The 17,782-nt window shown below is 47.8% G+C and overlaps 2 protein-coding genes across 7 annotated transcripts in view; one reads left to right on the forward strand and one right to left on the reverse strand.

Annotated features, from left to right (window-relative positions):
• Positions 1 to 580: 580 nt before the first annotated feature.
• tmem183a (transmembrane protein 183A) lies at positions 581 to 4,197 on the reverse strand. Of its 2 annotated transcripts, XM_057030226.1 has the most exons (9): positions 3,970 to 4,197; positions 3,760 to 3,849; positions 3,517 to 3,687; positions 3,286 to 3,442; positions 2,838 to 3,012; positions 2,641 to 2,721; positions 2,398 to 2,550; positions 1,985 to 2,124; positions 581 to 1,887 (listed from the first exon to the last, which is right to left on the reverse strand). In XM_057030226.1, exons 1-9 carry the CDS (start codon positions 4,031 to 4,033, stop codon positions 1,809 to 1,811), a joined length of 1,110 nt encoding a protein of 369 aa, XP_056886206.1. In that variant the 5' UTR covers positions 4,034 to 4,197; the 3' UTR covers positions 581 to 1,808. The 2 variants fall into 2 exon arrangements, with proteins under 2 accessions (XP_056886206.1, XP_056886207.1); XM_057030227.1 differs by lacking the exon at positions 1,985 to 2,124 and having other exon boundaries at positions 581 to 1,944; positions 3,970 to 4,196.
• Positions 4,198 to 5,808: 1,611 nt separating this feature from the next.
• ppfia4 (PTPRF interacting protein alpha 4) overlaps positions 5,809 to 17,782 on the forward strand; it is a 31,567-nt gene continuing 19,593 nt past the window's right edge. For 2 of the 5 annotated variants that reach the window (XM_057030206.1, XM_057030208.1), the window contains exons 1-2: positions 5,809 to 6,261; positions 6,421 to 6,721. In XM_057030206.1, coding sequence (XP_056886186.1) covers positions 6,464 to 6,721 — 258 coding nt within the window. In that variant the 5' untranslated portion in view covers positions 5,809 to 6,261; positions 6,421 to 6,463. The remainder of the gene's footprint in view (positions 6,262 to 6,420; positions 6,722 to 17,782) is intronic. The other 3 variants (XM_057030207.1, XM_057030204.1, XM_057030205.1) reach the window with 3 other exon arrangements.

Genomic DNA, 17,782 nt, shown 5'->3' on the forward strand with positions numbered 1-17,782 from the left:
TTTTTGATCAAACAACTGTTGACGTTTTTTTTAAGGCGATGACGCGAGGGTTTTTGACTGCGAATGAAGTATTTTTGAGGCTCTAACTTTAGCCAGGACGCGTTCCGGCCAACGCTGCGGTCATGGACCGCGGTCTGTGCGCGTTCGGTGCACGGTTACAGCGATCATTTGCGACAATTTTGCTTGTTCCTCGTTTTTCACAGCAATCGGGTTTTACGCTCTGCTCACCAAAGTAAAACGTGTGTCTCTTGAAACTGTGCTTCAGTTACTGCGCATTTAACCACCAGAGTTGCGTATTAGTTCGGTCTAATCGATCGGACTTTATATGGAGATGTTAATTCTACTTTTTAAAACTTCCTGTTGCTACATATCCGGTCGTGGTCTAATTTTAAAACACCTTTCTAATAACAAAGGACTACTTGTTCATTATTACAGCTTATCTGGAGTATGGAAAGCACTCGGACATTTACAGAGCTATGAAGGAGAGCCTAGAATAATCTAGTGAGCGAGCCAAGACATTTTAGATTTCAGTCTCGTCAGGCATGTTGTTTGCGACCACAAGGGGGCGACACAGCGCACATCGGATAAATATAAACTATATTAAATTTGCCTCAATATAAAACCGAGACGACCAACTAAGACACCACAACTTCATGTTTTCTGCAAATTTGTGCCATCTATGCGGTTGTCATTTTGCATGTATACATAATTTAAAAGAAAAGCATAAAACAATGCACCGATTTTGACTGTGATTAATGAGTCAATGGTGAACTTCCACCCCCCAATTATAATGAAACATGATGGGTTGATTCTATTCTCATTACACACTGGTGCAGCAGAATGGCAGTAAGAATAACACTCCCAATACTGGAATTCTCCACATGGAGGCAGGACATTTGAGGCGAAAACAGCAACAAAGTGAGAAAGGGAAACATGTCCAATTCAGCAGATGACATCTGAGGTAAATTATTATCTCTTTGGCTCCTTCCTACGTTTGTATTAATACTAACATTGAAAAAAGAAAACAATCAGTTGATTACAACAATGATTAACTAGTGAAATCAACAGCTACATGAGACGGTTGAGTCAGATTCCAAACGAACATGTATGCTGTCAAACAAAGACCTCTTTGAGAAACACTTCCACCATTGACAACTCTGATGAAGTAAGATTTGTTTCAGTGTTCAGCCCTTCCAAATATTCCCACAAAGGCTGATGAAACAGAAGCGTGTGGATCCACTTGGCTGATGCGACTCTCCTGGTGATAACATGTCTGCTGAGTGATCCAGTCACACGTGCTAACGTTAACACTCTGCCATTGCTGTGCATTTGAGGGCATGCTCACATTATTACATGCCAAGTCAAACCAGATGGAACCCCTTTTGATTCAAAATTTTATAAATTTCCCAGGACCCGACGGTCACGTGACTGGATCAGTTGAGAGAGATGAGCAAAAGTCCAAAGTGGAAGCGTTTTACACACGTGTAGCAGATTGATTTATATGGATCAACGATCAAACCAAAGTGAGGTCGTCCATCGTGGAAGATTCTGATCTACATGGAGCATCAGTCTTGTAAACGTATAGCTCAGTGCGATGGAATGGTTAGTTAAAGTTGGAGCTTACATCAAATGTCTACATCCCACATTGAATCCTATCCTGTCACCAAACAAAATCCAGAGTTTAGCAGAACACATTCACATTTAGGGCTGGTGACTGGGCTCTGAGGTTCTGTTTAATGGGAGCTGTGACCAGAGCTCCTATGCATAGGGCGAGTAGGGATACTGCGGATGCCACCATTCCATGATCCTCACACTCTGCACCGGATCCAGCAACACTTGGGTTCCGCCATGATCGGTTCTCTTCTTCCCTCGCTGGAGCGGCGAGTCCTGGAAGAGCAGACGAACCCGGTGGTGGCGCATGTCTGTGCTGACATTAATTGTGAACTAGAGGAAAACACAATAAAAGAGGTTGGATCAGACACACCTGCCACGGACAGGCCTCCCCTTTGGCTCTGGAGCAACAGCCCAGTGGCACCTTTCCAGACATATGATCAGACCAGCAAATGCTGCTCCTGTTTCAGGGTGGGGCTTCAACAGCCACGGTAGGAAGCACCAATGATATAACTGCAAAGTGGGCATGAAATGCATGAATAAAGCGACAGCAGCTGCTGCTCTTAAAGCTGGAAACATGGACAGCAATAGCGACAGGGTCAGGTGGACGTATGGGAAAGTGTAAACGCGTGAGAATGAGGTAGCTTTCTCTTGGGTGGTGTATTCTAAATAATCAGCTGCTGAAGAACTGAAACAAAACACTGATGTATGTTAAGGTTGCACGTGTAGGAAATCAACTCCCCCCCCAAACGGCCTTCTAATCCTGCGTTGAGCAGAAAGACTCACCAGGGTCAGTGTCATTCCCATGACGACCGGGGTGAAGATGAAATTGAGGGTGGTGACCTGAAGCACGTAGCAGTCAGTGTCTGGGTTTGCGTGGACGTCCTTATACTGTCGCGGCATGTGCAAAGATTTGGGACAACCATTCTTGTGTCCATCCTGGAGGACAAAAGGGGCAAAAATAAGCACAGCAGCAGTGAGACATCCGTCCTCCTCGGTGTCCTTTGCTTCGGGACAGCAGACATTTACCTGCTTTAGAAGCTTGAAGTTAAACTCCCAGAGTGCTTCTGGCCGAGTCCCCGACATCTTCCTGACCCAGAAGAGTAAACACTGCAACAGGAAGCAATGATGGGTTTTGTTTTTACAGCATTTAAGGTCTCACGTTCATCCCCAAAAGACTGTCCAAGTTCATGGGCTCAGGAATAACCAGACCTCCTCCGAGCTACCTTTGAGTTGAGCAACGTTGTAGGGGTGGACTCTGGCAGCGCCGGGATTTTTGATACCCGCAGATTGAAGGGTTTATACAAATGGAACAGCGAGCGGATCACGCAGGCCCTCAGACAGCGCATCCGGGCGATGGGCCGGAGGTGACTCGGCAGCTCAACATCAACACTGTAGTGTCTGAGCGGAGGGGAGGGAAGCATTAATGTCTCATAGCAACAAAGCAAACACGCTCAGCCAGCACATGTCCTGTAGAATTCCCGGGGTTCCATGTCACAAACCCGATCAGCAAACAGCCTCGGGCCTGTACCTCCACCAACAGTTCTCGTCCAGCAAGATGGTTTATGTTTGGATGAAGTTACAGAGTGAGGTAAAAGCAGCACGCGTCCATTCAGGATACAATAATGATCATTCCCTAACGGCTAATTAGAGGTCCTGTAATGATTAGCCGACCTTCTGTAAAGCCTGGTCCAAAAAACCGCTGTGCAGGTCGCTATCCAGGCATTCCTGCAGATTAGGGCAAACCGGCACACATCTTCAGGACGAATGTAGGAGGACAGCACCAACCAGATGTCCACGGGGTACTCCCTCCCATCACTGCTCTCGCTCTCTGTGGATACAGCGTTCGTAATTACAAGTAGTATAAGGAGGTGGTTCAGTTCTTGAACAGGGGGGGCAGAATACCTTTTCTTCTCTTGTTTTTCTTCTTGCGGCCGAGTCTGCTGTCGGTTTCGCAGTCTTCTTCATGATCCAGGTCATCGCTGCTGTCCAAAGCGTCTGCATTCACACTGGCTGCGGAGGACACCACCTCCTCCACAGCCCCCTGAGACGCTTCCAGGCCGCAGAGCAACTTCACTGTGGGAGGGGGACAAGTCGTTAATAAATGAGTCTGCAGAGGAAACGTTCCTTACCACGATGCACATTCACCTTCTTTTTCAACTGCGTTTGCAACGGCTTTTTTCATCCTCCCCGACTTGACAACGGCAGGGTCAGCATCAGCATAATCAGCAACTGTTACTGGGGAAGGGGAGGTAACATTAAAACTACTTCTACCGCGTCTGCAATGTTGCATTTATCCAAAAGTGGCTGTTATTGCTTCTTAAGGGGCCCAGCTGGGAGGATGTTATCTGTCGTTACCTGATTCAGAACAAACGTCTCCGGGCCTAAATTTCAGCCGTTTTCGGTGTCCTTTCTTGGGCATGTTGTTATCAGCGATCTGGGAACGTCTAACACACTTGGGAATCCTGCCATGTCGCTATGGCAAGCTCTGGTAGTGCAAAAAAAAGAAAAAACAGAGAGAAATTGGAAATTGTTCCGCCAGGATCTTCAGCCATCATGGAATGACGTAATGGTGTCAACTCACGCGAGAGTATCGCGGGCTCGCCTTTTTTCTTGGTGTTTTGTCGCCACCTGCCGGTGAACTTTAAAATGTTTAATAAATAATAATTTTCATTAAATACATTATTAATCTATTTTAGCGATAACAGGTGGTACGCAGGGGTGTCCTGTGTTATACTTAATATATAGAAATATATAGTATGTTTCCATAGATGTTTAATCATCCTGAGTAAATTCAATCGAGTATTTGGTTGATTTGATCTGCTTGTTTTATGGTTGGGGCATATAATTAACCCCGAGGTTAAACGGTTCTGGAAAGAAACAAAGAAAGGGTTGGATTAAACTAAACAAACAATGCCACTAATGTCACGTTTCACCACTTTTCTCTCATTAAGAGATAACAGTGCACAAACCTCATATTCTCATAAAGTGACACTGTGGGAAGATAAGGGACAAGATTATACTATAATACAGCGTTACTAGTGGTAAATCTACAAGAAAATACCTGCTGTTGGAAGGAAAAATGAACAATATCAGTAACTACAGGCTATTCTGTTTCACTGTAATTTTAATCCACCTTAAGTGGGTGGAGGAAGGAGGGGAACTGTTTCCCTGGGGTCCCCTTCTTTATCTGTGCTTAGATGATGACGACACCTCTCGAGGGCACATCAATTACATCTGACCTACCAGACGCTTCGTCCCCCCCAGAGAGGTGTTTGTTTTGCAGCCCAGGTGGAGGTCCTCTCACTTGATCCACAGCCAGTTGTTGCTTCGCTCAGCAGTCTCTGACAGTGACTTGATTGCTTGCCGCAGTGTTTGTCCTCAGACTCCCACGTGTTTCAGTCGCCTGGTGGTTGAAGTGCCTGCAAAGCCTCTGCAGCCAAGTCCCACTGCGAAAACTTATGTTCTCCCGCCCTGTTGTGCTGCTTCTGCTGCACTGTCTGCATATTCCATTTACGTTTCATCCTTGGTCCAGGTCATTTTGGATTTTCCAGCCCTCAGACATGGACAGCTGGTCTCTTTTTACACTTGGGTTTACTGGGTTCCAGCCTGGGTGGATTGGGGCGACCAGACGCTACATTTTCTCCTGAATTTTACAACTTTTAGTGGCAGGAGCTACAGGAGTTGTTGTCCAGGTGTCGAGACCAGGTGACAGGCTGGGTTTGCGAGCAGTGCAGATGTATAAGACCAAGACTTTTCGGACTGATACATCCTTTGCCTTTGGAAAAGGATTTCATTGTGTGCTCATAAAGTGACTTTTAGGCGAAATTTTTGCAGCATTACAAAACATTTACTTCAAAATTGATCAAATTAGCACACAAACTGCCCAGAGCAGAGACAGTGACTTGTAATAATGCAGAATATGTTGCTAAACTCTTAATTTAACCAGTAATAATAGAGAGGTACCTGACCCGTCCTGCAGGGCGCGCTGTGCGCTTTTTGGCTGGTGGCTCCAGGGCGCGCATCGCGTCTCCGGAGCGTTCCGATCATGAACGTGTTCGGTGGTGCTGATGTGAAAAGTTAATTACGTCGAACCAATCGCGGGTCAAATGCCTGTTAACTGTGAGAACAAGGTGTCGGTGCTGAAAGAGCTGCACACACGAGCCTCCACCGAATTCCCATCCTTGTTTCTGAACCACGGAGCGGAAATTGATCCTTTTCCAGTCACAACTGCAGCTGAGGAGAGAGAGAGAGAGAGTGTGTGTGTGTGTGAGAGAGAGAGAGGGGGAGGCAGGGAGGGAGAGAGATGTGAGCCTTGTGGAGAGATGGAAGCGGAGAAGGCGGATGCAGATATGACTTATTCTCGCTGTTTCCCTCGCGAAAGCCGCGGATAAATCATCCCCCCCCCCGCCCCCCGGTCTTCCCCCTGTGTTGCCTTCCTCTCGTCAATGATTTCCGTCGTGCTCGCCGGCACCACCCCTGTGAACGTCGCTCGTCTCTGACCTGTCAATCATATCTCGCCGGGATTTTCTACATGTGCGTGCATGGCGCACCGGGCAGGGCTGATCGGCTCACGGAGTGACAAAAAAGCGCCGGTTAGTATGGACGGAAGGTCATCGATCAGCTCGGCATTGATTAAACTGTGATTAGGTAAGGATTGAAGCTGAAGGATGCACGAGAAATTGAATGCAAAGGGAATGATGCGCATATGACTGCATAGGCTGGCCGTTGCTACGGGGCGTTAATAGGCCATCTTCATGCATGTCTGATCATCAGGCTTCTAAACCCCGCGTTCCCTCTCTGAATTAGCAGCGAAACTGTCCTATAGCGTTGCCCAGGCTGAGCTGGGAAGATGATGTGCGAGGTGATGCCGACCATCAGCGAGGGAGACTCGGCCGGTCCTCCCAGAGGCGCCGGCGGAGTCCCGAACGGCTCGGACCAGGAGGCCAACTTCGAGCAGCTGATGGTCAACATGTTGGACGAGAGGGACAAGCTGCTGGAGTCCCTCAGGGAGACACAGGAGACCCTGATTCAGTCTCAGACCAAGCTGCAGGGGGCGCTCCACGAGAGGGACGTGCTCCAGCGGCAGATCAACGCTGCGCTGCCTCAGGTGAGGGGCGTCCATCCTCTGGAGGGGCTGTTACTGGGGTTAATGGCTCCTGGAGCTGGAGACCATGATTAGAGGGCCTAACTGGTAGGAAACTGTTGCTTATCATCTGGTTTGTGATAAATTCTTATGGAGAATCTTTAAATGGTAGGGGGGCACGTGTGAATATAGCTCTTCTATTCGTAATTGTTCTTTTCTTGCTATTATAGAGCCAACAGACAAGTTTAATGTTGACTGATAGAGTCACCCGTGTCCTCACGCAAGAATGTTGACTCCCATTGAGGAGAACAGGGCCCATCTGTCATTATCTGGCCTCAGCACACCTCTGTGTGCAGGAGGCGCTAAGGCTACACTTAAGATGTGTCCGTGAGCGTTGGCTTGTTTGTTTGGAGACTGGAGAGCCGAACAAGGGCAGCTGCAGCCAGGCCATGACGACGATGAAGCCTCAGCAGGGGCTGTGTTACCCTCTGAACCTCTGGTGCAAATGTGTGACATGATGTCACAGCATGGCGTGCGCGTGTGGGTGTGTGACATAGGGGGGGAGAGAGAGAGGGAAGCAAGCTGATGACATTCCCAGAGCAGACAGAGAGAAACATGGCTGCCGAGTGTACTTGGCCCTGGGCTGCTTGCTCCCACACATGCATGCGTGTCTCTCTGTTTGTAGGGTTTTATTTCTAGCCATTAAACAGGTATTAATTCCAGAGCCTGCGTGGCATCGTGGCTCTGTGCACCTCATCTAATGGATACCTTGTGTTCTCTCCTAAAATGCACACAGTAGCCGTTTCCACTCCGGCCACAGAGCGGAGCGATGACGCAATCAACAGCACAGAAGTGGAGCAATAATGAGAATTTAGGGGGTAAAAAATCCATCAGAAGTGATTCGCTAATTTGTTCTGGGCCCGGTGGAAACACTGGGAGGTTTGGGGGAAACGGCATTATGTGGATTCTCTCAGGTTCCGGTGTGATGAATACACTGGAGCAGTGTCGACAGTGCCCCCGACCCGAACATCCTATATCTGTCAGCGCTAATTAGCCAGATTAGCAGCTGCACTCAACACGACTGTGGTGCGGCGCGTAAATGCCCTCAACAACATCTTCATATCACAGTTTCCCATTTGCAGCCTTTTTCCGTGCAGGCGTCTGCTCTGCATATGTGCCGTGTGCTCCCGAGGCCAGAGTGTTCCGAAGGTGTAGGCTGATGAGGGAGCGTCAGTACATTAGAGGAGGCCTTTCCATGCCAAAAAAAAGCCCATCACTCTTCCCTTTCCATCTGTCTCTTAAGCATTCGTCCTCGTCTGCTTGTGTGTGTGTGTGTGTGTGTGTGTGTGTGTATTTCTGTATTTTGTTGTCTTCTATAGGTTTCATTACACCATGGGACTGGTCTGACCCAGAACTGTCACATCCGTCTCTGCTCTACATCTTCACACACACACACGCGCGCACACACACACACACACACACTCTAACAGAGAGATGGAGACTTGGATGGATATGTTCATTAACTACAGAGAATAGAGTTTCAGATTAACATGTCAGCCCATTACAGTGCAAAACGCTGCTATTCAACCCTCACAACTGTGGACAAATTAGCTTCTAAACACAGAGACCCATAAACACATGCTTGCTTACTCTCTCTCATGCACACACGAGCACATGATGTCAGTTCATCTTCTGCTGTGCAAAACTGTTCCGACACCGTCAAAGATAATGTGCATGAGGCAAGCATGTGTATATATAAGACCAGCCGTCATACGCTGGACCTGTGTAATCTATTACATTGTTCTGTTGTGACTCACTGGGCCACACTTAAAAGGTGTGTGTGTGTGTGTGTGTGTGTGTGTGTGTGTGTGTGTGTGTGAGTTGTTTGTGTTGTAATGTTTGGACACCTGTTTCAGTTGGACACAACACTGGCTATTTTTGCCAGCATGCACATGCATGCATCCACACACACACACACACACACACACACACCAATTCTCTCTTGTACCCACAATCACATTCACCTGATTCATTCTTTCTGGATATTTACTTCTGTATCTTCATGTTTCTTGTTCCCTTTTTTCCTCATTCCTCCCCTGATTCCTCCTCCATTTTCATCACTATCACCGTTCTCCCTTTTTGTCTTTTGCTGTGTGTATAAAACTCATCAATAAACCAGTGGCCTGCTATTGTCCCTGGTCTGGCCCTGCAGCTGCCCAGACAACAGTCAAGCGGGAGGGAGGACACGTCTCTGCTTGACAGCGGTTATTTGGCAGCAGCAGTTGGGGCTGGTTGTTATCCAAAGGTGACAGACTGAGTCTGAAGTTTATAGAAAAAGGGATGCAAATATTAAAATATGTTGCCAGTATGGCAGAGCATTTAATAAACTGTACATTAGCGATCCAGGTACAGGTCAAGTTAGCTCCGGTAACTGTTATGTGTGAGGTTTTTTAGCTGAATTTACATCAGTTAAACCACAACATGGTGTTGAGACCTTTGTTAAAAGCATCATATGGGCTTGATATCTGCATATATAATAATGCTTTTCATGCTAATCAGATTGCAAGGATTTTCATTTAGCCTCAACTTGTTGCTTCCAGAACCAGCAGCTGTTGTAAAAGCTAATATTTTTCAAAGATTATCGAAGAGGCAAGAAAGGAGAGCCGAGTAAAAATGAGGGCTGAAAAAGTGGTTTAATGGTGCATCTTGCTGCACATGACTGATATTAATTATGTAAATGCATAACTGCTAAGAGAATTACTGCTTATAAAGAGGCCTCCAATGATCACCTATCATAATTTAGGATGAATGCACAAAACAGACTTGTTTGATAGAGAGGGTGGGTCAGCTTGTCGACCTCACACTACTTGAAGTGAGGCCAGCATTAAGCCTCACATCCTCAGCCAGCTACTGCAGGTGTGTATTTGTGGCTCCAGTATGAGCGAGAAGGAGTAAAATCCAGAGGGCCTCTGGCTGCAGCTACAGAAAGAACAACTTCAAGGACATCACTGCGCTGAGTTCAAAGGTGACCCGAGCGCATCGTGATGCACACACATTCACAAAACAACACACACACACCAGAACACCCACGCACATGGCCCATGTTTTCTAAAATGCAGGTGTTGTGTCCATGACACGGCCTTGTACGTTCACATGCCTGCGTGCTGGCATGAGAGCAAACAGGACTATAGATAGCTCGTGCACGGATGGCTGGAGCAGCTCTGTGCACAGTGATGGCAGAATGTTGAGCAGGGTGGGTAAAGCCAGACGGATGATTAGCATATCTCATTGGTCTGCTGCTAATGTCCACATTCCTCTGCTGCCTGTTACGTAAGACCCCAAACAGTGGAATTGGGTTGATGTGGTGCACGTAGTGGAGCCTGAATGAGTGGCTGAATGTCACCGAGACCCCCTGCAAGAGGAGGGAGGGGCTGACAGAGACAGGCCGCCTTTATGGGGGGTTCATGCCTGAACAACGCTGGTGTTAAAGGGCGGTTTTGCTGCCATGGTCTTGGATCTCAGACATCAGGACCGTCAACGAGAACACGAGACTGCGTTCTTTTTATATCCACTGCTCTGGTTCTCATGTGCAGCTGGAACTTACCTGCTTTGTCTGATGATGTCTGCTGATATCCAGTCATCCAGTCACATTCTTCGCTGCACTCGGGCCCTCGGTTCTATACCTGCTGGGTTCTTTCTTCGCTATTTTCCTCCCTCCTCTTGGTTCTGTTCTAACTCTGTTCACACCAATTATTACCTGGTACCTATTCTTAGACCCGCCACCTAGCAGCAAGCATAAAAGGACTTCCTGTTAGGGGATTCATTAAGACGCATGTGAGCTTCCCACTCGGCTCAAGATGTCACCCAGGCAGAGAGAATAACTCAGAGAACCCCAGCAGATGTGGGTCTGTTCCAGGCAGCTGACTGACATCACACCTTTGCTGCTGCTGCTGCTGCTGCTGCTGCTGCTTCGTGACAGCTTTACGTCATCCGCCATCCTCCCGTCGTCCTCTCTGCAAACGGCACCTCCTCTTCCTCGATGTGTCTTACAGGCTCGACTCTAGCAGGGCCCGACGGCCCTGTGGTCGGAGTTTGTGGCAGTGTCAAAGCCCACGAGCTCCAACAGATTATTAGCGTGCGACGCTAGCTCCCCCGTGTTGCCGTGTCACACTGCAGCTTCATCGCTCCTTGTCTCAGTGGCGTCTATACCTCGCTCCCTCCTTCCCTCTGCCAGGGCCATCTGGCTCTCAGCAATAGGCGCATTTAGCTCAGCCAGGCGCCGATTTGTCCCCCTGGCTGCCGCAGAGACGAACAGAGAGCAAGCGGAGGAAGAGGAAGAGCGGAAAAAGGGGACAGATAAAGACAGTGAGACTTAGCAAACGGAGACGATGGAAAGAGTGAGTCAGAAAAAAAAGGCTGAATCAAGCATACCTGACAGGCCCCAGCAGCAAAGAGCATACTCTGCTAATGCCTTGCCTTTGGTTGGTAATAAGAACAGATAGATTGGAATTGCAAGAGCACCACAGGGAAGGAAGGAGTGATGGGAGGGAGGAAGGGGAGGACAGAAGGAGTAAGGAGGAGCATGAAGCTTGTTAGATGAAGATTCCCCAGCCAGCGGTGGAGCCCACACGCAGCCCTTCCATGTGTAGCTAGAATCTCATGCTTTCTCACGACGTTCCTTCAGCCAAGATAAGTCAACGATCCCAACCAGGAACACACAACCCTCTATTAAAGTCGCGCTCCTCTGTCTCCCGAGTGCCTGCACACACCTCCCACTCACAACAGCAGGGGTGAGATCTTCCTGACCCCAGTTTTTCCCAGCGAGAGACTTAATCGGCAGAAGCAGCGGCATGAGGCGCTAAGTCTCTGCCTGGGCCCATAAAGGGATTTAAGGAACTTCAAAATGCTTCATCTCTTCCATGAAATGCAGCCTGTCAGTGTCCCCGCTGCTGACTGTCAATAGCGTGCACAGAGAGAGAGGGAGAGAGGGATCTTTGTAGAAATGCACGTCCTGGGAGGGCAGACACAAGTATTAATGTAATATCTAACAGGCTGCTGAACACCATTGTGTGTCTATCTGTTTGTTTGTTTTTTCAAATTTTGGACACTTATGTGTGCATCTGCGCAAATATTATGGTTTTATTTTTATACCTCTGCCCTTCCCTCTGACTAAGAAGGAAACATTTTTTTTAAAAGTCAAATGAATCAAAAACAACTAATCCTGCCATAAAGAAATATCAATTCCTTTTACTCACCAGTCATTGACGGAGGGAGCCATCCGATACTTACACGACTTCATTCATGGAACACTCATTTCCATGAGGAAGGCTTGTTTTGTAGTGCCAATAATTGCATCACCTGTAGGAATATTGTGGCGTTGCACCAGGGTTGCATAATCAGGGCTGGTGTATTAGATTAAAGGACTGATGGAACCATTGAAAGTTGTGCTGTGACTGTAAGGGACACTTGGAATGACTGTAAGGCTGCATATTCCTGCTCAGTCTCTGGCTGCGGCGTTCCGCACCACCTACAACACGGCTCGCTTCTCATCTGCAGCCTGTTACTCGTTTTAAAGCCACTTCCATTCACAGATACGTGGGCTGGTGCAGACGCTCCGGCGTGTGTGTGTGTGTGTGTGTGTGTGCAGTTTCCAGCAGGGATTCGCAAAAGCTTTGGCGAAATTGTTCCTCTTGCTAACAGCGCCGGTTGAATTCTGTGTCAACATTTTCCTCTCCCTCCTCTTCTGCGCTGACATGTCAGACGGATGGATGCCGGCTTTAAGCCGCGCACTCTTTTATTTAGCTCTTGTTCTCTCTGATACATCTCTAATCTCTGCAACTTGACTCCCAGCATCTCTCTGCGAGCCCAATATGGAAGCACACATCGGCTTTTTTTTTTTTGGGTGGGCGGGGGGGGATTTCTGGTCCCTGGGCTTGTTCGGCGGCGGCAAAAAATGTTCTTTGAGTGTGGGGGTTGTTATCAGATGACACCAAGTGGAAGAATATGTGTGTTTCTGTCCTTGAGCGACTGCATGTGTGCATTCAATTGACCTAAATCCGCTCATTAAACATGGAGGTCTGGTGAGTCTTCACATTCTAGCTGCCGAACGCTCGCCACACGTCTCATTATGGCACTGATTCAATAAAAACCTTTGTGATTGCGTAATTAATAGCCTGAGCTGCTCTGTATATTGTAATTATATGAATAACTGGCATGCGCTCTTGCTCATTGTCATCTCAGCACGCTGCGGCGTCCGTTGATGATAAAGGTCAGTAAGCATTGTTGCGTCCAAGTAGAATAATGGGCGGGGCTGTGACATCCAGGCGAGGGCCAGTATGAGAGGAGCATCTTTCATACTTAGCTGTCTCCCTCCTTCTTGCCGCCAGTTGTCATTTATTAACGCTGCTGCCAGCTCTCAGGAGCCCAAAAATGATCCGATGGAACCGCAGACGCACGGAAACACGGGCTTGATGTCACAAATCCATCCTTAAATGCTGTTCAGGCGTGTGTAAATACGTTTTAGATACATGGGCAAATATTTGTTTGGCATTTGTATGCAAACCAGGCCACAGAGGGCGCACGGGTCAATGCAGCTGTCCTGCAGTCGTGAGAAGAGACAAATGAAACCGCCGAAGACTCAAGTCTTTTGCTCTTCCACGAGGTTGCCATGTCGACCTTGTTTCTATTGTCATTCCCCTCGAGAGAAGTTTCCTCTCATTTGACACTTTTCGACATTTTCTCTGGGGAAGTTACCTGAGCTCAGGGTGTTTTTTCCTTCAGCGATGGGCCTGACCACCCCCCCCCCACACACACACAGGCCAGACCCTGTGAGGGGTGGGGGGGGTGGGGGGTCTCCTGTTGGCCAATCAGAACGGTAGTTCACTTCCTCCAGGACATTCTAGTCGAAAATACGGATGACTGGAGCTGAAACGGGCAACAGGTTCCGTCTCTTATCAAAAAAGGCGGCGACAGAAGGTCTGGAGCTCCGATAATCTGCAGCAGCCAATTATGTTCAGCATTATTAGGTGTGCGACTGGGAATTCACAGACACGCTCCCAGTTTACCACTGGGAGTGACTGTTGTGCTTCTCCTGAAAGGACGGAGGACCTCCCAGGCAGGGAAGGCTCTGATTTTCCTGAATTTTCCTCGGCTTTATTGTCAGGTCACTGAATGAAAACATTAGAAGGACAGATTTCTGCGTTCCAGTGAGCGTCGCTGGCGAGTGAACTGAATATTTATCGATGTTTGGAGCCGCGGAGGAACTGATAACACGTTTTTTTATTGTCCACAAGGGAGCTAAATCCCAGCATTGAACTGCTGGTGTTTACTTGCTCTGGTAGCTGCTGCAGCGCTGGAGCCCTCAGTATGAGCACGATGGATTCACTTAATAATCCCAGAATGGGATGAATTGACCAACAACTCCTCAGTGATGCACTTTGTGTCTTTCTTTCAGTTTTCCTGGTGAGGAAGGAAAGTGCAAATACTAGTTTAAATGAGATTGCTAGTGGGGGACAAGCCAAGAGGAGGGTCTGGGCCTGGCTTACATAAAGGTCATGAAGCTCCTCACCTTGCATCACAGAGGGCTATCGCTCTTCCTCCCATCCCCCCTCACTTCCACTGTCATCCTCAAATATTCCTCTCATCCTGTGCCTCTCCAGTTACAGTCACAACCCTTCGACATTGCCTTTCCTCTCCCAGCGTCTCACCGTCCCAGTGCTCCCATCACTACTGGCATGTCAGCATCTTATGTCAGCAACATCCTCTCCTCTCCTCTCCTCTCTCCTCTCCTCTCTCTCCTCTCCTCTCTCCTCTCCTCTCCTCCTCTCCTCTCCTCTCCTCTCTCCTCTCCTCCCCTCCCCTCCCCTCTCCTCTCCTCTCCTCTCCTCTCCTCTCCTCCTCTCCTCTCCTCTCCTCTCCTCCCTTCTCCTCTCCTCTCCTCTCCTTCTCCTCTCCTCTCCGATGTGGCCTCAAAGCTCTGTGAAATCTTTTGGTTTGTTTTATTTTTTCCTATGGTTACAAATGACGTTCAGTTCCAGCAGTGTGTAGCTTTAGTCACCCACAAACACGCACACGCATGTTGAAACACACACTGAAACATACCCCAGTGGAAAGAAATCCAGTTGGAGCATGACTAATGCTGACCCCATGGAATATTGGTCCATTCTTCCGGTGTTCCCTTCTCACCCCGAGGACTCGATGCATCCCGACCCACAGTCACCTGCACCCACAACGTCACTACACACTCGATGTAGAACACATCCTGCACACTCATATCTGGAGCCTCAGTGGCTGCACCCTGTTGTCGCTCATCCTGCGTGCACGTGTGCGTGTGTGCAGACTCAGGGTTTTCTGTCCCCCTTAGAGCCCTCAACTTCAGTCTCCATGGAAACAGGGGGAGGAAGAGGGAGGGAAAGATGTTGACTTTGTGACACCTTCTGTCCCACAGGACACCAAATGTCAGCAACTCCGCACATTTGTGCGCCTGTGCGACGTGTGCGTGCCTGTCACATGGACGGGGCTTTTGCGCGTGCGTGTGGGTGTGTGTGTGTGCGCGCCTGTGTGTTGGCTTGTGTCTTCATGACTGCTTCTTATCGCCTGCCAATGCTGAGCGGCTCAGTGTGTTAGTGGGTCTGGCTCAAGGGTGATGCAGAGGAATCCCCCGTTCATCTGGACACAAGCATGAAAGCTGATGGAACGATTGTTCTTTTCTTTGTTGCCTCGTTTCTTTTTGTGCCAAACTGACTGATTGGACAACACGTAGAATCTAAATCTGCTGACCTCACTTGTACTCAGAAAGCCTTGATACTGAGCCTCAGTTTGTCTAAATTACCTTTATTTTCTGTAGTACTGTATTTAGTACAATTCCTAAACGAGTGTGTGTGTGTGTGTGTGTGTGTGTGTTGTGTGTGTGTGTGTGTGTGGTGTGTGTGTGTGTGTGTGTGTGTGTGTGTGTGTGTGTGTGTGTGTGTGTGTGTTGTGTGTGTGTGTGTGCGTGTGTGTGTGTGTGTGTGTGTGTGTGTGAGTGACAGCTGAGCCTCCAGCTTAGGTTTGCAGTTGTGATCATCATCTGCAGGCTGGTGATGAAAAATGTGACACCAGAGCTCCCATTTAGCCCAACTTGCTGCATTTGTTGTGGAAAACCAAAATAAAAATATGCAATTACAGAGAACGAGGAATAAAAAAATGATCTGAAGTTAGCTAATGAGCAAGGAGTCTATCACAAATAACAGTAATTTGACTGACCAGGTGACACACGGCTGATGCGAAAAGTCAAAAAACAAAACAACAGAGACGTAGTTGAATTATTTTATTTTATATGGCGACCAAAGTGTATTTACCTGACAGAAGCAGCATTAAGAAGCAACATAGGAGCAGATAGTCAGCTATATAATATATTTTTATGGTTGCAAAAATAAGAAACACCTTCAGACTTGAACACAGGCAGAAATAGTGAAGTTTGAAGGTGCTGAATTCATTCAAACAGCAGTGAGCTCTGCTTCTCTACCACACCCCAGCGTTGCCATGGTTATCTGGCCTTAGCATTACAGCTCTCTATCCTCGTGTGTGTGTGTGTGTGTTGGTTTTAGGTGTGCTAGAATGACATCATACAGTAGCTGCTGTGAAGATCTACTGCAGGCACATGGCATCTACAATATTTATATACCCTCAGAACAGATGAGCTCACTCCCTCAATGTGACTGGCTTCACTTAACTCACACACACACACACACACACACACACACACACACACACACACACACACACACACACACACTTCGAAAGCAAAGAAGTGGCAGAAAAGTTACTCACGCAATCTGCACCACGCCCACTTGCATAAATATTTCCTCATCTCTCTTGTTTGGCTCAGTGGCCTCATTGGGTAGAAAGGCAGGAATGATTCTAACTGTGGCCCCGAAAAGCTTCGGGCTTTCTGTTATTTGTTAGATTATAGGGGAAAACTCATAAAGCCTGACACGTAAACCTATATTCTCCATGAGAATGAGGCTGAGGCAATAGCTTTCTGTCAGGGATTAGAGCGATGCGGAGCTAACGGGCCGCTGCCGGAATCACACACACATACGCACAACGTATGCACAAACAGTCACACACTAAACAACGCCGGACTTCAACCCCCCACCCCCCACCCTCCCATGGGATTTAAATCCTCATGTCCCAAAATATCAACAAATCATTTCTTGCTCAAGCAAAAACTGTGCATCATGTAACAGGAAAGTATGATTGATAGCTGCACGTGCCTGTGTGTGTGCGTGCGTGTGTGTGTGTGTGTGTGTGTGTGTGTGTGTGTGTGAGGGAAAGAGAGAGAGGAAGACTTCCTGCTGCAGGCTGATGACAGATGTGTATTATATTATACTGACCATTTTCATTGTGATCAACTTCTGTTCACTGTTAAATATCAGCACTGCATCATATCTGTCCGACTCACACACACACTCCTTTTGCACCGTCACACATCCAAAGGCTGTTCTAATGAATCTACACCCGCTGTAAAGGGCTTGAGGCGTGGAGGAATGCATTGTGCACAACTGCTCTTAGCTCATTCGCAGGTTAAATAAATCACCTTAAAAGTAATTTACCAGGGTTCTTTATATGGGCCGGGCTTGCACCAGCAGCCTGGCAAGGATCGCTCCGCAATAATAAAGCACCATGACATCACAGATTTAAAGGTGGTGCATTGGAGTTGAGGAAACAAAAGAGTTTGGGATGTTTGAGGGGGCGTCCGGGACAACGTACAGTCAGATTGGGATATATTCTGTGGCTGCTGTGACCTTTATAGTCATGAATATATATTGTCAAATCTGGGCTTTAATCGATCACAACTGTATTAGAATTGAGCGCTGCGGCTGGCGGCGTGAACGCAGGCTGGCCCTCTCTTTCAGCTCGCACCTACAATTTATGTATATTTACAGATATCCTGCTCGTACCCAACATCCGCCCATGCCTCCGGATCAAATTCCAGGGTATCAAAAGGCCAGAAGACTGTGCTAGTAGATATCATCAAATATGTGGAGAGAGGAATATATATAAGATGGATTTATAAAAGATGATAAAAGGTATTCCCACTGA

This window comes from Takifugu flavidus, chromosome 4 (assembly GCF_003711565.1).
Source record: "Takifugu flavidus isolate HTHZ2018 chromosome 4, ASM371156v2, whole genome shotgun sequence".
Taxonomy (NCBI): domain Eukaryota; kingdom Metazoa; phylum Chordata; class Actinopteri; order Tetraodontiformes; family Tetraodontidae; genus Takifugu; species Takifugu flavidus.